Genomic DNA, 22,792 nt, shown 5'->3' with positions numbered 1-22,792 from the left:
TCCAGACCGATCCCAACCTTTTTTTTAGACTTCAACGAAACCAAATTGAAACCCGAAAGAAATTCATCTTCAATTTCGAATTGATCAAATCTACTTTGCCGGTTTAACACGGTTTTTTTATTAGCCCTATACAAAAATGCACTCTCTTTGTCTTTCTTTCATGTGAGTTGGGAAGTCATGTAATATATCGTTAGAATAGTTTCAATGTATAGTTTTATAATGGCAAGATTTTATATTCAATACAAGTAATATATAATCAAAGATATTAATGGTCAAAGAAGCATTTTAAATAACATACATAGTCAAAATGGATAAACAAAAAGAAATAGAGAGAGAATCAAAAGGGCAAACAATTCGGAGAAAAATATTGCTCTAGATGGAATCAATTAATAAATTGAACTGGGAAATTAGTGGAAGATTTAATACGGCCGTTCAAAATCAATTTGCAACTCAAAACGGACTTCAGCTGGCTTACAAGCAGCAGCAGCCAAAAAGAATAAGTTTGTGTCAAAAGAATGAAGATACAAAAATGTACATAAACCATATATCCCCTAAAAAGAATGCAAAAATTCAACATTATTCTCAGATTGACCTTTCATTGTCCAGTTCGAGTATAGCACATAAGAAAGTGTTGAAGCTCCCGTCAGAATAATTAGCACAGCAAAATTTCAAACTGCAGCTCAACAGCATGATGAGAAGCAAGCTCAGGATAGAACGAATTCCCCGAACTATGCAAACTAATAGCTTCCCATAGGTGGCATTCCATAAGCAGGCATAGGAGGCATTCCCATACCGCCCATTCCTCCCATAGGGGGAGGAGGTCCATAACCTCCCATTCCTCCCATAGGTACAGAACCTGGCATTGGAGGAGCAGGCAAAGCCAGAGGCAGCAACTGAGCATACATATTCTGCATCAAAGGTATAGATTAGTTTCTATTCAGGAATGGAAAAAGTGTAGAAGGATCATGTGCGCAAGACAGAGGAGACATGCAAAGATGATGATATCAAAGCACTTCCTCTAAAAGATTAGATTCGGACGTGTGAAAAGGGAGTTCAGCAGCCAGTTATATGTGGACACTAAAAAATAAGAAACACGGAAGTTGTAAAATATGATAGAAACATAAAGACCATAGGTAAATACCTGTTGAGCAATTACGTCCTTCTCGTCCTGCTCTTTAGCCTTCACTTCCTTCTGGGCTTCAATTTTGTCCTTGATAAGTTCATCAACCTTGCCTGTGTACTCACGGATAAACTGCAAGAGAGATCAGATATGAGAAATTTACTTCTAATGCAAAATGCGGCAGTACAAAACTTTGCTTTAAAATGTTCTGAACTTATTGTGATTTGTGTATTCAATGACCAATAGTCAGTCTCAAACTCCCAGCAACCAGTTAGTATACTGGCATACTGGTAAACTTGAACTAGAAAAGGTTTTTTTTAAAAAAAACCCACTTACAATCCTTTCTTACAATGAGAACCACATTTGTTACCTGCAATAAGTATGGGAAGGCAAAATCGATCATATTGTTCATCCAGGCAAGCTCAAGGGCAACATCTGGCCGTATCACATCATAACAAACAAAAAGACATGAAGCAAAGCACTCTTTCTTCCCCTGCAAAAGTAAATTCAATGAAAGTTAGCCCCAAAAAAAATGGTACTTGTCAGTGTACAAAAGATGACAATCCCCGTATTATAGATTAAATAAGCCTCATCTGACATAACAGTAGCAACCTAGTTTGGATTTTTACAGTTAACAGGCTCCAAATAGGTTCAGATATGTACATAGCATTACGTCTAACCAGTTGAGAATAATATCAGCCTATCAGGTTGCTCATGCAGTCATGAGTACATGGGTTTTTAAAACAACATCAATACTCCAACAGAAACCAGGGTATTTCACAAGTATCTTGAAAAAAGAAGAATTGTTACAAAATAATAAACATCATATTTACTGCTTTTTCAATATATCCCGTGTTCCATCATGTACCCCCTCCCCCCCCCCCCCCCAAAAAAAAAAAAAAAAAAAAAAAAAAAAAAAAAAAAACGTAAGCACTAACAAGGCCCTGTGAAAATCAATTACTTCAAAGAACAAACATAATAACAAATTAGTAAAGATAAGCTTTAATCAGCAAAATTAAATATATGTTCAACAAAATTATTTATATATCAGTAAAAACAATTTAAATACAGCAAAAATAATTTAAGTCTGTATATAATAAGTGAAAAGAATAAGGCATATAATGCCAAAACGGAGGCACAAGGAGAATATCTTTAGCTAACCCATGCCAACAACGCAGGCCATTATTGAAAGACAAGGAAAAAAATGTACCTCCTGTATGAAATAAACCAACAACTCCTCTGCCAGTTCACGGTCACCAGATTGTGAACACGTTTCCATCGCATCTCTATAATGTTTATCTTTCTTAGACAGTGCAATAGATTGCTTCCATCGACCTGCCTTCTTATAGATATAAGCAGCAACACGTCTCATCTCAAGAAGCTCATGTTTCTCAATCTGTCATCAACATTACTATGTAAGTATGAGAGAAATTGTATGCCCCTCTTTATCAACGTCCGTCAATTGAAGAAAACAACAAAGCTGCCACCAAAATAATAGAAAAAACAGGAGATAATGCAATCACCTTTTGTGCAAGTCCTATCTGATCAAAGTTATCATGTAAATCAATTGACTCTCGCAATCTATCATAGTCTTCCTCCTCAACATATATTTCATTCAGGGCCTCATTTACAGCAGAGACATTATTGCTCTGAACAGCAATCATGTATGGCTTCACAAGATACAGGTGACCCGCCTACAAAACAAGAGATACTAAGTGAAAAGATTGCCAAAAAGAAAAGATTGCCTAAACTAATTCAGACAACAATCATTTTGAGGCATCAAAGGAAATATATTTATAAGAAAAGGATAAATAACCAACCTTTCTCATTATATCAACCACACGTGTATGGTCCAAACGAAGTGCCAGCACATTAAGCATATCATTTATTAGATCAGGATGCTCCTGTAGGTAGAAATGCACAGCTTTGTAGTACAGCTCTACACTGGCAACTTTAGCCACGACATCTTTGAATTGCATGTGATCCCAAGCCTCGGGAGAATGATTCATTACAGTCACAGCAGCATTATCAAATTCATCATATTGAATGTACAAATATGTGAGTTCTTTCCAGTGCTGCTGTTCATCGCATGCTCTGATAACCTTAGGAATGTTTAGACGAGTAGCGAACAGCTTGATGTGCTCCATAAGCTTCTCAGAGCGATATCTAGCATAAAGTATCCCCAGTTCAGTAAAGATGCCCATATGTGCACGTTCCAATCCCAGACCACTTTCCATCAAGGAGATTATCTCGTTGAAACAGCCCCTGTTCTGGTAATACTGACTGACCTCTTCCATGTCATCCACCTAAAATTTTGACACGTATAAGACAATATCAAACTATCAGTCTTCCACAAACAGATAATATACATATCGCTAGCCTAAACACAGCATATCAAGGTTAAAGCATAAGGAAGTAGCTTATAGAAACCTGTGACATGCTTAAACCAAAAACAAAAGAATATAACCCTTCTCAGCATATCAGACCAATTTTCAGGCATGTAAACAGTCATTATCAAGCAGGTAATCAATGTAAAATCTAACAAAAACAGCACCTCACCCCTGCATAAAGAATATAAACAAACAGATAAATCATACTTCCATAATTATTTATTTCCAAGTACCTGTATAATGATGTTGAGACCACAAATCTGAGCTAATCTGAACTCTTCAGCATCAACACAAGCAAAACAAACTTCCTTCCATGTCTTTGCGCTATTAGCTTTCCGTGCCGCATCAACAGCACTTTGGAATTGCTTAAGCCTCACTAGGGTAACAGCTAGCTTCGCCCAGTTAGAGATAAAAGCATATATTATCTTTGCAGCTTCATATAAAGCTTCATCAAATAAGCGATCACCAACATTTTGGAGGTTGGCAACATTTGGCATGAGAATAAATTCCTCAATGTCACTCAACCTATCGATCTTGGCATAAGCATATATGAGTTCACTATCCACCCTAGGCTCCTTTGTTTGCTGCCTAACCATAAGAAGATACTTCACCAGGTCATGATAGACATCTGCATCTTCAGAAGCACGAATCACATCCAAAAATTGAGTGGAATCCTCTGCACGTATAAATGACTCTATTGCATCACTGACCAACCCTGCTCTCAACTGCGCCTTTGCAACTTGGCTCCAAACAGCATCTTCTTCAACCCGGAATGCAAACTCCACAGCCCGGTCAATGCTTTCAATATTATCCAACAGTACATTAACTGCCTGCACGTTCAGATTGAATTTCTTGAAAATTGCAAATGCTTCTTCATAGAGTTGGGCCTCAACCGCCACTTCTCCAACTGCAGGTCCATCAAAATTATCCAGCCTGTTGACATAATCCATGACTCTAGATGAATCTGCTTTAATGGCTGTCAATATGAGAAGATTTTGCAGATTTGAATTCCCACTAAAAGCAGAGTTCTGTAAAACAATCTTTTCAAGAAGTTCAATTAATTCATGAGGGAGATCAGCTGTCATAAAAGCTTTGACTGCAGCAGAAACTTGTTCTGGACTCTTGCTTTCAGGCAAAGCAGTGGACACAACTTGATCAATGATCTGCCTCCTATACTCATTCTCAGGATTGAGGACTTTCTCCCAAAGATCACCATCCATTCTTTCAACAACATATCTGGAATAGAAGGATAAATCAATAAGCACTTTTAAATAATTACATCGCAACGATAAAAATGCTTAGGTATTCACCAACCTTGCTTGTAGCTTGAACAAAGAATTCTTATTTGTGACATTGATAAGCTCATCGTCACATTGTCCTCTCCTATATGCAACTACTGCAAGGGTGGGGTCACGCTTCTCACAATATTTACCCACAACACGTGAATCATAGTATGGGTTAGTAGTGAGAAAGTGCTCTGGATTATTGTTACTCTCAATGATAATTTTTCCCAGTGCATTGTGCACATGCACATCTTGGCTTCCTTCACTAACAAGATGCTCAAGAAATTGAGTGAGCAGGCGAAGTCGATTCCTGAAATATAAAAGAAAAAAATGACAAAGCAGATCATGAAAATAGAGAACAAGAAGTAAAAGTATTCATCACATGTCAGCACCTCTTCTCACATTCCTCCACTAGTGGCTCAACTGGAAGAAGAGAGCGAACAGAGAGTATCAGACCCTTGATAAAATCTTCAGGGCATTCATCATCAAGCAGCTGCCCAACAACTAGTGGAGCATTTCCCGGATTAACCTAACACATCCAGATGAGTCCTTGTCAGCAATATTATAATACAGTATCAAAATTCAAGGATCTAAACTATACGTGCTCCAACAGAAAGAAACACATCTATATGGTGGTCATACCTTCTGAACATAACCTTCTATATAACGAAGCATGTTGTTTACATATAGGTAGTGTGTGAGATCTGGAACATAGCCAAAACGATCACAGACATTAATCAGAGGACGTGCATCAGGAAGTTTAGCTTCCATCAAGAAATTTTTCGTCTTCTCAGCATCATAAAAGTTGGATTCTCTAGTCACTCTTTCTACTTCTTTCAACTGTCCGGTTTTGGCAGCTGATTCGATATATTTAAAGTGAATTTCAGGATCCTCACTACATAGAAAAATTAATTGAGGTTTACAATTGGATAAAGATAATAACAAAGAAAATTTTATAAACGAGTTAAACAGGCCTTCACTTTGTAGAATATTACCTGGAGCTCAAATATGATCCAAGGAAAAAGTATAGCCCTTCATATGACTTAAATTGCTCAAACAGCTTAATGCATGAATCTACTCCTAACTGCTCACTGTACTCCTTAGCAGCCTGCAAATATCACACAGCATAAACATCCAATTAAGTGGCAATATACTTGATTGCTAGCATACTAATAGTACTGGTGAAAGCAATAACTAGATTTTGACATGACATGCTCAAGTTAAAGGAAAAATGATACGTTCAATTTAAGTCTGTTATCTCTATAAATGTATACAGATTAAAAAAATCTTGAAAAAGGTTAAATTCCCTTACTTATTTTAATATAAGTTGGACACATGGTAAGATTAATATCCAGTGTAACATCCATAATATGCTAAGACTAAGTTATATACTTAAATTATACCCCTTCCATCCAAATTCATCTCAACACTTCCATTTTGTGGTGTCCAAAGTTATATTCATGTATAAAGGTACTAGTTTCCTTTATTTTAATTTTCAATACAATTTCAATACATGATAATAATAATTATCTAGTGTAACATTCATAATTTTCTCATACTAAGTTACATTCATTAATCACATCCCCTCCATCCAAATCCATCTCAACATTCCATTTTGTGGTGTCCTAGAATCTTCATCATACGTTCTTTTCCTATTTCTCTCTGCATCCTATCAAACTTTCAACCTCTTTTTTACAATACAATTTTATCTCTATCCAACCACTTTCAATGGTGTATTCCACACTAGCTACTATAGACCACCCTGTAATAATATCCAATTCAATTTCCATAATTCTACGAAAAATACTTGTTTATTAAAGCAATAGCAGTAATCAAACCACCCTATGATAATAGACCACTTTTGACATCTATGGTCCAATCTCATTAGCCTTGAGTCATTGCCTATATCCATAATATGTGCTCAAATATTGAACATGTACACAAATTTAAGACACAAGGACATGATCCTATATTTGGACTAAAGTCAAGAGGTATAACATCTGCATTTGTATAAATTAAAATTACTTCATATTTGCTTAGAAGTCAATAGAGAGCAATTGTGAGAATACCTGAACAATAATCTGAAGGTTGCCCCTGAGATTGACAAGTAAAAGGTCCTTCATGCACTCCAATGCCCACTCACGTGATAGAGTCCCAAAGAACTCAACAAGTGCCTGCACATGTCCAAATAGTTAGCAACAAGCCAATCAATTTAAGTAAATAAAATAAAACCAACCGGATAAAATTTAACCTGTGGTTCTATTGCATGAGTGTTCACGATAACACGTTTTATATCTGGTAAATCAGTATAATGCTGCAAAAATTATTGAAATATATATATATGTCAGTAAGGGACCTCAATTCATAACAAGGTTGAAAAGGATCAATAAGAACAGAATTTGAGCCCAATTACCCGAAGAGCTTGGATGTATAAACCAGCTTTCTCACAAAGCTGAGCAACTCTAGAACGATCATAGTGACTAAACATTCCATTAGCCAAAATGGCATCAGCCACATTAGGGAAGGTAACAAGATTGATTTCCAAAACCTGCATCATTCACAAGTCAAAATGCTCAAGTATTGTTGATGATTATAAAGATACCTCTACCATTCATTAAATCAGTTGATGCCATACCTTAGTTTGCAAAAAACCATGTTCAGGCAAATTTGGCTTTAAAACATCTAGCAGAAATGCGGTTGCTTCCCGTATCAAGTTCCTCTGAGATACACAAAGAGAGAGAAAAAGGGTTCATATGTTTTGACAAACAAACACAGCAACCACAGAATTTCACTTTCTTTAAATGAAATAGCAAGAAGGTAATAGGTATACAATTCTTCAAATTTTACAGGTTCCACGCGAAAATATAACAAAAAAACTAGCAACAGTGTAAAGAAGGAAAACATCCACACCTGGAGAAAAAGATCAGTTACTGTGTTATAATCAACAGGACACCCTCCCTCCATTTGGGACATCATCAACGCAAAATTGACAGCACCCTGTAATGAGCATTTGACAAATAAGCACAGATTACAACATATTCTTCAATGACCTACTACACAGTTAATGGAATAAAGTATACCATGGCTTTTTACCTGTCTTTTTAAATGAAAAAAAAAAAAATTGTCAGAAAACATACCTGAGGATCTGTTCGAAGAATGGTTTGAAGGAGGAACAAGTAATCTGGTGTGTAACCGACCTACATCAAAAGAAAAATGTAAACAACTACAGCACATGTAATAGTGAGAGTAAAAAAACGAATGTGAATAGAGCTAACTTATAGCATAACAGCATATAGAAATAGAATATAGTAAAATGAAGATCTATCTTTACCTGCTTAGAATAAATGAGAATTTTATCAAACTCCCTACGCTCAGCAAAGGCAGCAACAACCTTCGGAGTTGCTCTAGCTTTAATATATATTTTCAAAGCAAGGTCTGTGTCAACAGTCTGCAAAATCAAAAGGTATACGGAACATCAAATAACATTCAACAGTCACAAGCAAATGAATTATAAAGATAACCATAAAATAACTATCAATATACCTTCACTAGGTCTCCAAGTTCCTCAGTGCACTCCAATTTGTCCTCTGCTAGCCAGTTCTCTAACAGATTTTTCTTGTTCTGATTCACAACAAGGCGGGATAGTTCCAAAGATTCAAATGCATTGAGCTTTCCTCTAGTTAAAAGTGTCCCAAAGTATTGCAACAGAGGCGGTGTCTGCCCTGACTGAACGGGAACACTCTGCAATAACAAACCACCAGAAAATGAAATTCTGCTTTACAGAAAACCAATACACAAAATAGCTTCATGCTCCATGGCCTTCATTTATAACAATCATTTCTATGTTTTTCACATGTTGTGGAATACAGTTCATCTGAAAAGAAATTGAGCATAATGATTTAATGAAGCCTCTGTTTTAGACAATATGAGATGTAGGCATGTAGCTGTGTCCAGATATCCAATGCATCTAAAACTTGCCCCCAAGATAAAAAGGAGTCTGATTTCTACTCTTATGAAGCATGATTGATAAAATCTACCAAGATAACATTAAGATATAATTGACATGATTTTCAAGGAATAAGAGAACTCGTAACTTACTCATATGCAACAGTGGCCTACTCGTGTTTAACTCTAAGCTCATTATAACTGATGTGTGCCATAAAAAGAGTTTGAATATAAATAATAACTAGATCAAAACAAATGAAAGAAGAGAGGAGATGAAAGGTGGAAGCTGAAGCAATACAAGCTAAATAAGAACTGCAATTGTCCATTCATATGCTAATTAACAACAATCAATGCTAAAAGGAACAGCTATGAACCGGACGAAGCCAAATAGCACATATGATAAAAGGCATCAATTTGACATGAAAAAAATGCACATGGGGAAAACCTGAAATTTTGCAACAGTGTCAGGAGTACGCAGGATCCCTTGTGGGGATTCAGCAGCAAGCTCTGCAGCTTCCTTATACTTAGTTTGGGAGAACAACTCTTGGAAACGCTGGACAACCTGAAATAAGTAGAAGATGGCAATTTAGCAAATAAACAATCATCAAAATAGCAACAGGAAAAGTGCATGATATAAATATGATTTATTTTTTTTATAATCCTTTAGGGCTTAGGCAGGTTATTTATCAGTTATTCCAAGTCAGCCAACACCAGATTCATAAGAATCATAACCATGATAAAGCATGACCTCAAATCAAAGAACCACTGGGAAAATAAAAATCAACATACCAGATTTTCTGCACCAGGGAGATTACCCCTTTTGGCAAGATTAACAGCAAGCTCCAAATTGTTCAACTGCAACAACCAGATCCATAAAGATTATAATACTCAATAACAGCTCATTAATTTATTCCAAATCTAGAAAAGAATTTTATTATAAACACACCTGCCCGCTGACAAAAGGAACAATAGTAGCCTCATTGACAGTGGCAAGAAGAACCTGGCCCCTTCGGTTGATGGCATAGAAACCTCCAGCTGATGCGGCTTCTGATGTCAAAAAAATTGGATCTGGACTGATTCGATTCCGATAAACAGCACTGGCAGTCTCAAGGTCATACACAAATAGCAGTCCAAGCTTGGTAACAACATAAATTAAACCATACTTTTGGGACATCTGCAGAAGCAATAAATGAATTTAATCAACAAAAAGTGGTGGATAATAGTAACTAAAGACGCAGCATGTACTTTAATGTGCCTGCACAAAATGAGAATATAATCTAGGAACTACCTGCATAGCAACTGGAAAATCATCAGCAAAATCAGGAGGGAAGAATAGATCAGCTTGCTTCTTTGTAAAGCCTGGCTTTCCTGTCAATTTAGCACTATGTCAAAACAGATGAAACATACTACACACCATACTCATACCAAAGGCAAGGAAATACAACTGATTACATGCGCTAATGCACTAATGACTTAGGTCCGAATTATTTCAGGAAATAATGATGCCTTTAACAGAGAACAACTATATAAGATATTATTTCTAGTAACATATTATATGAAATGTAATAGTAATGACCTGAATTTGGCATAAAGATACTAGCAAGAACAAAATCGATATGACAACACATACAAGCTCACTAAGAAAGGAATTGGGGGATAAGAACAACAACCAAAAAAAAAGTACAAACCTGGCTGGGCACCAAGTTCTATGATATGCAACTTTGAAGTAACCTGGCCAGCATTCATGGACTTCGTAGCAAACACAATAAGAGTAGAAGGGTTCTCATTGCCAGGGACCTATGAAAAATAAGGGAGTATTAAAGAATTTTGAATGCAAAATAGATATCCAAGAAAGTCAAGAAGGGGAAATATCACACTTTATATGAGGCAAATGACGCAGCATGAGCTTCAAGAGCTTGACTGCGCTGCTGATCCAGAGAATAGAGCTGCATACTTCCTTTCACAAGTTGAGGCCTCTATAATAGGAATAAATTATATCAGAAAACTATGATGTCAGAGATAAAACAGAGAAGCATTCAGAAACTAATGCGTCTCCATAATTAAATAAATTAATGCAGGCAAGAAATTTAAACACACCACTACCAAAGTGCCAATCCTTAACATAGCATAACTATACCAAAAGAAGATAACAAACAAAACCAGCACACAACAACTACATGACATGAAAACCCATTGAGACAGATTAGCAAACCTAATTTAGTTTGTACAGAACTCAAAGTGTAGGAAAGAACAGCAGACTGTGTAAATCCAAGACCTGAAAAAACAACTTCCAGAAGCCCAGTCCAAATCAAGTATTTAACATAGTTTTAAGTTGATAAACACAAATTTTAGCGTACATTAAATCATCAACACCTAAAAAGATGAGGGGGGGAATACTGTCTATAAGCTCGACAGAGCTCAGAGCTTCATGATTTCTCTCAATGATCTACAAGTACGGAAAAAGTAGAATCTGATTACTAAAAAAGAAGAGTCTGCTATTCACTTCAAAATGGATTTCAATACTTTAAACAGCTCATTCTCACAGGGTACAACAATTTTGTAAAATTACACTATTACATGCGCAGTTACAATACAAGATATTAAAGTTTCAGGTTACAAACTAAGAACAAGGGATCATGATGCGGGGCGTTACGATAATTATGACCTATTGCAATTTTAAAAGGGAGGATGAGTATAAGGCTGAAACCAAATCATGCTGGGTGAGGCCACATGATATGCCAACGGCTCAACAAAAGGCACATCACGGAAAGGCTATACTATCAGACCATATTTGACACAGCATGTGGACCATAACTAAAAGGATACGCTAATCAAACCATCTACTACATACTACTAAGATATGTAGTATGTAGTAAATTGGGGATTTTCAGAAATCATATACTACATACTACTAAGATATAGGGGCCGACTGCCAATCCACCAACAAAATCCAGAATCATGTAACCTCTTTAAACACGGCCAAGACACAACACAAAACAAGATTGCATCAGCAAGGCCATGCCCTCACCGTGCCTGAGCTGGGCCATCCTTGCTGGCACTGCCCAATACCAGCTTTGGTTGATACTCACAAGCATTCAAAAATCAGCAATTAGCAGATGCAATATTTGTGCAACAGATATGACCAGATGAGTTTCTTACCTCAGGGGAACCAGGTGCAATACCAATCAAGACCAACCACTTTTCAGATGGGTCACATTTATAGTTGATTATTTGATTGTTTGCCAAGTTAGCAGTCCTTTCAAACATTTTTACAGGTTGAGAATCCCCTGCATTTCAAAAGTCACAGTAAGGTTGTTAAAAGGGCAAGATAAACCACAACAGAAGTGCACATGTTTGCTAGGAAAGCAAGGGTAAGTAGATCAAACATGCAAACTACATCCCACCTTCAATTGACCAATGATAAACTGACGTCTGAGTCACGAGTCCAAGCATTTTTGCAGAAATCCACTTCCAAAAGACAACCTACACAAAAGCAAAGATTATGGGTCCAATGAAACAATGAATAGAAAAAAAGGGAAATGCAGTGTAGCCCAATATAACCAGGCATTACTCCCTAATTGTGGTTTTAGGAATTTACCTGCTCAGGCATTTGGTGTGATTTCACCTTCGTTTTTGTTTCAATGTTAAATATCTGCAAGTGGTCTTGGGTGGTCCCAGGAAGTAGGGCTACACAAAAAACCATGAAAAATCATAAATTTCATCATCCATCAAAGGTGATCAAACAGCTATTAGCCCAGCTCATTTGGCTACAGTAAAATTTTAAAGTAAGCCATTTTAAATTTCTTGTTTCACGAGATTAGTCAACTATACTTGTCATATTAAGACTAAAAACATGAGCTGATTGTTGTATTAGCTGCTGTAAATAACAGATAAGACCAAATTAAGACCCAGGCATGTTTTTAAGTCTTCGCAACAGTTCCCAAACCTTGCCACAGACTTGTTGCTGAAAAAATAACTCAAACTAAAATCATTAAGTCTTTGTTCAAATATAAAAAGCACCACATTATACTCATGAAGAACCTACATCCCCATGCCTTCATATTAAGACATATTTGCAAAAACAAAATAACTACTTCCTCGTCTCATTCATTACTTCCTCAGTCACCTCATAACAGCAATTTCCAGCACTCAAAAACTCCTTTTCATAGATTCACAAAGACTATCCAAGAAACTCATTTTAATTACAATGAGAGTGCACATTGAAGCACGGAGGTAACAACATAACCACTCTTGAGATCAATATACACTTCAGCATTGACTGTACATTTGAGTCCTCACATGGGAATATCACAAACCTATATCCTTGAGCCAACTCTTTAAATCATCAGAAACTTAGCTCAGATTTTACACTCAAATATACCTTAATTAAAGAAAAATCCTAAAAATAAACTTGAGGATTTCGTTAATAAGCCCAGTTAGGCACAGAGCCACATGTTCCTGACTATAAAGAATCTCCTATTCATAGCCAATCCTTCCTAACACCATTCATCATTCATATTAAGCCAAAGTCTTTCCGTTTGCAGGTATGACAGTATGAGATGTTAGTCTTACTAAGCTTCCAAAAATTATGAAGCAGTCTTAGGATCACAAATTCACAATATAGCTAAACAACCCTTTTGGTATAGCTAAATGAGAAATTGGGAATCAAATATGGGATGACTAGATTTATTTTTTTAAAAATAATAATAATAAAAAATAAAGAAATAAAACAAAAAACATATGCTAATAGGGAATGGTTAAAAGCTTGAAGTATCTAGCAAAGGTACATCTCCATGAACCGCATTTTGCCAATTATACAAAAAACAAAACCATATTATTTTGTCACGGTTGAAGTGTCAACACCATAGAGCATGGGTTCGAAATTGTTTAGTACACAAAGTCAAATAAGCCACTAAAGGGTCTCACCTATCTTAACTCTCTAAACAAGTTCGCAGTAAGAGTTAATGCACCATATGTCAATACTACTACCTCGATCCCTCCAATTATCTTCCACTCAACCATTTTGGCTCATCCCAATTTATTATTATTATTTTTTTATCAATAGAAGGATAAAACTCCTCCTCAATCCCCAACACATAAACTTGGGCTCCACCTTCTCTTTTCTTCCTCTCAATTAGATCAAAACCTTTCCTTGAGGATTCCTATTCCTACACAATCTCTTAATACTGTTTCTTTCTCTGTCTGATTCCAACAATTTCATTCATGTATAAGTAGTGTCTAACATTCAAATGGCCCACCCTCTACTGGTTTTCATAAAATATGTGCCAAATCTTAAGTGGACGAAATGAAATGGAAGAAGTACTTTACCCCACCCATGCCTCATGAGTTGGCTAGTAGTACTTTTCTAGAATATGAATATAATAAAATAGATGAAACGTTTATGACAAATCAAAAATCTCATAATATCATCCTCAAAGCAACAAGAAAAACTATTATACGAATTATGAGGTGCACATACACATACATGCATCTTCGAATAATATTTTATATTTTTTGACGTGACATTCTTGGTTAAGGTTAACATCAAGAATAAGATAGTTCAACGTTCAACTTAGTACATTTAGAAAGTGGGGCAATGGCCTACAATTTCAAACCATATTAGAAATAGAGAAAGGAAAATTTTTATAGTTTAAAGGAGTGAGCATCATCATTGGTCGACCCCTTTAAAAATTTCACCCACCATGAAAAAAATCAACAATATAGAGGAACAATCGCTTTGGTGACCACTAAACAAATATACTAGCTACAAATTCACAATAATGCAAAAGTTACTCATTGCATAGATAATTAAACATCTCTCCTACCTTTCAAAGCAAGGATTCGAGTATTCGGATTCATGAGAGCAGAATCCGCGGTGATAGGCCTTCTTAAAGGTTGCATTGGCATGCTCATATCAACAATTACAACACTATTTTGCGGAGATGTTTCCCGCACACATATATACTTCTCTGATTCCATGGTCACATTGTTAAATGTGATGAATTGTTGATTAATTCCAATGCTAGGCAACTGCATCGACGAAACAACAAAATTACCACTTCGATCAATCCTCTCATTTCAAATTACAACAAAATCAATCTCACTGATCCATAATTTGCAGTCTAAAACTCGCATTTCATCAAATCGTCAAATCACACAATCATAAAATGACATTCAATTCAGATCCGATTAAGTTTTCAAAATGTATAAACATTACTCAATCCAAACTTCACAAAATCATCAAATCACCAAATATCACAGCATGAAATCAAAATCAAAGCATGGATCCGTAAATAAATTGAGAAAAAACTAACCGTGAGAACTTCCTTCATCACGATCGGCGCATTCGCCGCCGCCGCCATTGTTACGAGATCGAAATGTCGAAAAAAAATCAAAAGATTCTGCAAAAAAAAAAAAAGGAAAAATGTTGATTTGAATGTGGAAAATTGAATTGAATTAGAGAGAGAAAGCGTTGAAAGTCAAGTAGAAGAGTTGATCGCAGGCCTTACTTGCCAAAAAGAGGAGAGAGAAAGCTTAATGAAGATCAACAATGGCGATTCAAATTTGAGTTGGCAAATCTGAAGAATTTTACGAAGGGAGAGAAGTGAAGAGGAGAAATGGAAAAAATAAATTGAGAGATCGTGTTAAAATGTGCTTCATTAGTGCAACTGCGCTATATTTCGTTAAAAAAAAATTCTTTTTTATTTTCCTGTTTTATTTTTATTTTATTTATTTATTTATTCTCTTTTGGGCTGAGATCTAAGCACTGGAGGTGAAGGTACTCATAGGCACATAGCCCAACGGGCCTGTGTATAGACCTGTATGTTGTATACTTGTATCCGTATTTGCTTTTTTTTTTCATTTTCTCAAAATAGAACATTATGTGGATGGATAAAGAGAAATTGAGAGAATGGTAGAAAAGAAAAGCCAAATGATACATTATTCTTTGTTTAGAGATCTACTACAAGGGAGAGATTGTTTTAAATATTCGAGTGTACCGTACATTTATGGGTATTTTCTACTCATTTTGATGATTATTCTTCATTTAATCATCAAAATAAGGAGCAAAAACTAACATTAGTTAGTTGGGTGTACGATACAGCTGGCACCAACATACAATTATTTGAACCAACATACAATTTATTCCTTGTGTACATAGACACTTATATAGCTCCTTCCTCATGCTTTAAGCATCAATAAAAATTATTTGAACCATAATAAAATTCCTTTTCAATATTCCAAACATAATTAAACATGTAGTTTAATTAATCATGCCTTTTAACATGCCATAAATAAAAATGTGGTTCAAACACAATATGCCAAAAATATAATTTCCCAATCCATAAACCATCACAAATAATTCATGCTTCACCATTCAGTGACCAACACCATTAATTCACAATTCCATAGATAAATCTTAGCATGATACTACTTGTAATTGATTGAAATCAAGCCTAGCATGATTCTACATCATCAAAATATGTTAAGTACGCGAACGTACCTCAAATAAGCTCTTAAAATAACCGAGTACTCTACAACAATTCTCGAACCAAGTCTCTTACATAAAGGGACAATAATACTATATTAATTACCCTTGTATACACAATTTCTAGCAACTTAAAATCACTTTAAATAACTTATAATAATCTGAAAATTATTTAAAAACCCCTAGTTAAACTTCTTTTTAATAGATAATCACACCCTTTTATTAAAAATCACAATTATACTACTTTAAATAAAATTCCAACATTTTAAACTAATCAAAAATCCCTTAAAACTTCATCAAAATACATCTTTATACTTAAATTATCCATAAAAACATTAAATTATCTCTTACCCCTTTTAAACTCAAAGATAAAATTTAAAGCATAAAAAAAAAAACTTCGTTAAAAATCAAAAACTGCTCGTTTTCTTGTGTAATGTAAACAATCCTTTTAATATAAACACAGCAATAACCACTAAATTAAACGTCATCAACTACTCAACCTAATATCTACACACGTTTATTACTACACAACCAATATAGCACTTTTGTTAGTTATTGAGTGGAGATGTCAACGGAACAAGAGAGGAAGGCGCTGGAGGATAGGCTACTAGGGGGTGGAGATACTGTAATAGCTGGCGGTGACACTAGGAATCGTCAAGATAGCCTTGCTGAAGGCGGCCGTAGTCGGGGAGTCCAAGGCAATACTCGTAAGGAGCATATAGATACCGGCGATAACAAGTCCGGTGCCGAGAGAGATAAGAAGAATGAAGGATTCCCCATTGATGAGATCACGTTCCGTAGATTGCCTTAAAATGTAGATATGTATAATGTATTGCGGAGTACTTTGTATCACTGAGCTATTATTAGATAATAGATATTAATGGTACTATGAAGTCTAGTAATATTGTGTAATTAGTTAGTTAAGCCTGAGAAGAAAGGATTGAGTTACTTGTGTGATGTAAACAATCCTTTTAACTTACCAAAGACTTTCTTTCGTTTTCTTAGGATCTTTTCTCTTCAGATTATTTTTAATTCAGTTTAATTTAGTTCAATTGTTAATTTCCTTTGTATATAAAATATTAAGTTCAACTCAGTCCAGTCAATAGAACAGACCTTAAATATTGCAATATGGGGATGTGAGTCATGAAACATGAATTTTAAGAAGAGAGATATATAAATCCATATAAGTGGCCTAATCATCAATATATCATCACTTAAATGGAATTATCAATTGTCACTAAACAAACTAGAAAAAAAAAAAGTTTGTCCTCCAATGACTTCGCCAAATAAAGTATAGGAAGGGGGTCTCCAACTATTAGGCTAACCTTAATTCTCTCAATTATCTCTTTAAATGTAAAGCACTTATATGGAGTAGGACTGTAGGAGTGTAGTACTGTAAGAATATACAATTAAACTCAACTCGTCTTTCATTAGAAAAATAGAAACCATTCAAACTTCCTTTAGTTCCCTACTTCTACAACTGTTAATTTGGGTAAACGGGTCGGGTTTGGGGTTGTTTAAAGGCAAATTGGATGGTTCCACCCATCAATTGGACTCCTGGAGGTTATTAGGGACAATGGTAAACATTTCGGCAATTTTATTTCCGGGCGAAAAGAGACAAAAATTTCTAAATTAAAGGCTAATATGCACGCTTTTTGAGAAATTTGGAGATTTCGGGGTCCGGTGTAGAAAAGTTTTGATATTTTAGGGGATACATCTCGGGGTCATATAATGTCGTTTGGAACCATATATGATCATTATATGTTGTCATAAATATTCGTAGTAGGCTTGAATTAATGAAATCCGTGCAAGTTGTAAATCGGTAAATTGACCGTATAAAGGCAAATTGGATGATTCCACCAACCCAATTGGACTCCCGGATGATATTAGGGACCATGGTAAACATTTCGACAATTTTTATTTTACAAAAAAAAAGTCAAAAATTGAAGGATAATATCCAAGTTTTTTGAAAATTTTTGGAGGTTTCGATGCCCGGTGTCGAAAAGTCTTGAAATTCTATGGGACACATCTCGAGGTCATACAATGTCGTTTGGAAACATATATGATCATTATTCGTTGTCATAAATGTACGCGGTAGGCCTGAATTAATGAAATCGGTGCAAGTTGTAAACCGCTAAATTGGTTGTTTAAAGGTAAATTGGATGGTTCCACTAGGGGTGGGATTTCGGTCTGACAGTTCGGTTTGACCTCAGTTTGAAACGGTTTCGGTTTGAAACGGTTCGGGTTAAAACGGTTTCATTTAGACGGCGGGTCGGTTCTGTTCGGTTTTGATTAGTCACAGGTCGGTTCGGTTTTGGTTTATTTTTGTACGATTTAAATTCGGTTCGGGTCATAAACGGTTCGGTTTATAAACAGTTCGGGTCATAATCAGATCGGTTAGAAACGGGTCGCTTCAGGGGCGGATTTACTCGGGTCAATGCCGGTTCGATTTTTAAACGGTTCGGTTAATAATCGGGTCGGTTTGAAACAGGTCGGTTCAGGGGCGGGTTTACCCGGGTCAATGCCCGTTCGGTTTATAAACGGTTCGGGTCATGATCTGACCGGTTTGAAACGGATCGGTTCAGGGGCGGTTTTATCGGGTCAACGTCGGTCCGGGTTCATATCGGTTCGGGTCATGAACGAATTATTTTGAAATGGGTCGGTTCAGTGGCGGGTTTACCCGGGTTAATGCTAGTTCGATTCATATCGGTTCGGTTTATACTCGGTTTGGTGCTAAAATCGTTCGGGTTAGTTTGGTAATTGGTTAAATTGGATCGGGTTGAAATCGAGTTCTAAAAAGTGATTTTGACCAGTTAGCGCGTTTTGTTTTATATCAAGTTGGGACTAGTATTTCCATTTCATTAGCGGGTCGGCATAGGTTGGTAAAAAAAATAATGGATCGAGTAGAAATTGGGTTTTAAGAGATTTTTGACCGGTTAGCTATTTTCGTTTTATATAAAGTTGGGACTTCGTCACTTTATTTTCAGACATCGGATTATATACAATTACACAAATCTTCATTTATTCAATTATTCTATATCATGTTAATATGTTATGTTTCAAGTTTGGTTATACTCTTGTTGTTGTTTATTCGATATTATCATATTAGTCTATTACAAATTTATAATGTATTAATGTATTATTGTTTCATTATTAAATATATATTATTAGGTTATCAGCTTCTTGTTGGATTGTTTTAGATATCGTGTCATGACCATGTTTTGATGAGTTGCTACTTTGAATACGATAAATCGATTCAGATATCAGATTATATAGAATTACAGAAATTCTCATTCATTCTATATCATGTTAATGTGTTATGTTTCAAATTTGGTTATAGTCTTGTTGTTGTTTATTAAATATTAGTCTATTACAAATTTATAAGTATTAATGTATTATTGTTTCATTATCAAATATTATCAGGCTATCAGCTTCTTGTTTTAATTGTTTTAAAGATCGCGTCATAACCATGATTTGATGAATTGGTACTTTGAATACGATAAATCGATAATTGATATTGTAATAAACTAATAATTTAATGTTACGGAACCATATTTGGATGTTTAATTAAAATCACGATTATTCAATTTCCCATTAGTCTAATAAAGTAATAATTGACAATTGTTTGTAACTATTCCATAATTTTGGTGTTAAAGTTATATTGCTGAATTACTTTGTCGTCTTACCCTCTCTAATCACCTTTTAAGATTACGTGCCTACAAGGCTGCAACATATATATGTTGCAACTTGCAATTTAAAGAAAACGGGTGGGAAAGTAGAAGTATTCAATTAGATCGATCATCAACTGTTTTAAGTTTTAATAATCAGATACATTTATCGATTATCTATACATACCAATGATAGTATGATACCAATCGTACCATACATTATTATTTATTACATATACATATAACTAATATACATTAAATATGTCATATTGAATCAATTCCAATTTCCAAACATTTGTGTTTCTTACAATTTATAAGTTACATAAAGTTAAGAGTACAGTAGTGTTTTTATTAGTACGTAGCTATGAATAAAAAAAAAACATACTATCCAAATCCATTATCCCATGATCCGTGTCACCGTCTTATATTAAATATCAGCCATTGATTTGCATGTCATCTAACGGCCTATCATCGCACACATTCCAATTCACGATCTGTGTGTTTTCTTTTCCACCAATCAGATCACTCTTACCATCGTCTCTTTAGTACTCTTTTTGATTTCTCTCTCGTTTTCTAAATCCTCTTCTGTAATATTATCAATTTTTTGAAGCCATGGCTGCTAATATGCTCACTGCTCTCTCGTTTTCTCTCTCATCTCCTCTTCCTTCTTCCTTTCTTCTTCTTCCTTCTTCTCCCCTCTTCCGTCTATGTTCTCCTTTCTTCCATCTCGTTTCTCCGTCTTCGTCCACCGGCACCACGCACGACGGTTTTTATGGTCAAATTCGACCACGAAACTCTAAATCTAGTTGTTTCATGATCGAATTTGGCCTTTTAAAACCAAATTCGAGGCCAAATTCAGGATTAATATATAAGGTGTTTTCGTTCTTCCTTTTTTTATTTTCTGTTTTTCTTTTTAATTTTTTTTCAAGTTGTGGGCAACGGAGGGGGCCGAGTTAGGGTGGGTGCGGCGGCGGTTAGACTGGGTTCGGGTGGGTGGGGAGGGAGGATTTTTCGAGGGAGGGAGGGAGTTTTATGGTGGGTGAGCAATTAGAGTGAGTTGGGGGGTTTCGAGGATGTTGGGTTTCGTGGGGGTGGGTGGGTGGGGTTACGGTGGGTTTGGGTTTTTTTTTCAATTTTTTTGTATGGGGTGGGGTGGGGTGTGTTACGGTGACGGTGGTGGGTGTGGAATTCTAACAAATTGTTAAAGGCTGTAAATAGTTCAATTTGAATGGAACGGGTTGTAAACGGTTCGGTTTAAATAGTTTGTAATCGGATCGGTTTAAACGGGTTGCGGTTTGAAAATAGTTTTGTTTAATCGGTTTAATGGGTTATAACAGTTCGGTTTAAACGGTTAGCGGGTTGTAAATGGTTCGATTTAAACAGTTTTTTCCTACGGTTTAAACGATTTCGGTTTATAAACGGTTCGGTTTAAACAGTTAGCGGGTTAACATTAATCGGTTCAAACGGTTTCGGTTTATAAACGGTTTGGTTTGTTATTGGTTTACGGTTCGTAACGGGTTAACATTAATTGGTTCGGTTCGGTTTCGGTTTGACATTATACGGTTCAGTTCGGTTTTCGGTTTAAAATTAGCGGGTTATAAACGGTTCGCTCCGTGATGATTCGGTTCGGTAACGGACGGTTTCACGGTTCGGTTTGAAAAGTCCCACCTATAGGTTCCACCCATCCAATTGGACTCCCGGGGGGTATTAGGACCATGGTAAACATTTCGGCAATTTTTTATTTCCAAGCGAAAAAAGTCAAAAAAATTCTAAATTGAAGGCTTATATGCACGCTTTTTGAGAAATTTTGGAGATTTCAGAGCCCGGTGTAGAAAAGTCTTGATATTTTAGGGATACATCTCGGGGCCATATAATATCGTTTGGGACCATATATGATCATTATATGTTGTCATAAGTGTTCGTAGTAGGGTTGAATTAATGAAATCCGTGCAAGTTGTAAGCCTGTAAATTGGTCGTATAAAGACAAATTGTATTGTTCCACCAACGCAATTGGACTCTCGGAGGGTATTAGGGACCATGGTAAACATTTCGTGAATTTTTATGTCCGGGTGAAAAAAAAGTAAAAAATCCAAAATTGAAGGTTAATATCCATGTTTTTTGAGAAATTTTGGAGGTTTCGGGTAGAGCTACTCGGGTCAACGAGTCGGGTTTGGGTCGGTAAGAGTGGGTCGGGTCAACTCGGTTCGGGTCAATTCAGATTAATTCCACAGTCTATGCTGGTCGAGTTTGGGTTGGGTCATGTTTGAGTCGCGTCATGTCAGGTCATACTTGTTATCGAGTTAGGGTCGGGTTAATACAGGTCGGGTTACATTCTGGTCGGGTGAACAATAGGTCGGATTTAATTCGGATTTTCACGGGTTAAAACGAGTTAGCGTAATTATTGGGTTCGGTTCAAGTCAATAATTTGCGGGTTATAATCAAGTTGGGTCATTTTCAAGTCGGGTCATTCTCGGATTCAAGTCGGGTTATGTTCAAGTCAATAATTTGCAGATTGCAATTAGGTCGGGTCATTTCCAAGCCAGGTCATATTCGAATTCAACTAACTATAAATAGGTAATTATCATTTTTATCAAGCTAATTAGTTTCTTTGACTATAATATATATGGCAATATACTAGGAAACTATAGTGTATAATTTAGGAAGATAATTATCTCCTTTGACCATACAACAAATGTATACCATATTTAATCTTAAATTTGAGGATGATGCTCCTTTCTTTTGTTGGCCTGGACCGACTTAATCTCCCTAAACAAAATGCTTTGATCAACAATAATAAGATGGTCAAAATTGCATTTGAGATAATTTGGTCTCTTCCTCCCCCCCACCAAAAAAAAAAAAAAAAAAAAAGTCATAAACCCACAACATTAGGGTTTTACGCA

The 22,792-nt window shown here is 35.8% G+C and overlaps 1 protein-coding gene across 1 annotated transcript; it reads right to left on the bottom strand.

Moving 5' to 3' along the window:
• Window positions 1-357: 357 nt before the first annotated feature.
• On the bottom strand, window positions 358-15,745 carry LOC110733461 (clathrin heavy chain 1-like). Its single transcript, XM_021913515.1, has 31 exons — window positions 15,248-15,745; window positions 15,053-15,139; window positions 14,564-14,768; window positions 12,337-12,425; window positions 12,143-12,221; window positions 11,898-12,025; window positions 10,616-10,714; window positions 10,427-10,535; window positions 10,027-10,106; window positions 9,685-9,912; window positions 9,528-9,593; window positions 9,184-9,300; window positions 8,337-8,534; window positions 8,125-8,241; window positions 7,931-7,990; window positions 7,704-7,790; window positions 7,429-7,512; window positions 7,207-7,341; window positions 7,045-7,107; window positions 6,863-6,967; window positions 5,789-5,901; window positions 5,436-5,688; window positions 5,186-5,322; window positions 4,825-5,103; window positions 3,744-4,746; window positions 2,941-3,426; window positions 2,644-2,814; window positions 2,331-2,516; window positions 1,491-1,613; window positions 1,142-1,252; window positions 358-908 (listed from the first exon to the last, which is right to left on the bottom strand). Exons 2-31 carry the CDS (start codon window positions 15,098-15,100, stop codon window positions 738-740), a joined length of 5,130 nt encoding a protein of 1,709 aa, XP_021769207.1. The 5' UTR covers window positions 15,101-15,139; window positions 15,248-15,745; the 3' UTR covers window positions 358-737.
• Window positions 15,746-22,792: the final 7,047 nt, after the last annotated feature.

This window comes from Chenopodium quinoa, unplaced genomic scaffold (assembly GCF_001683475.1).
Source record: "Chenopodium quinoa cultivar QQ74 unplaced genomic scaffold, ASM168347v1, whole genome shotgun sequence".
Lineage (NCBI taxonomy): Eukaryota > Viridiplantae > Streptophyta > Magnoliopsida > Caryophyllales > Amaranthaceae > Chenopodium > Chenopodium quinoa.
This window is presented reverse-complemented; position numbering and strand designations above follow the sequence as displayed.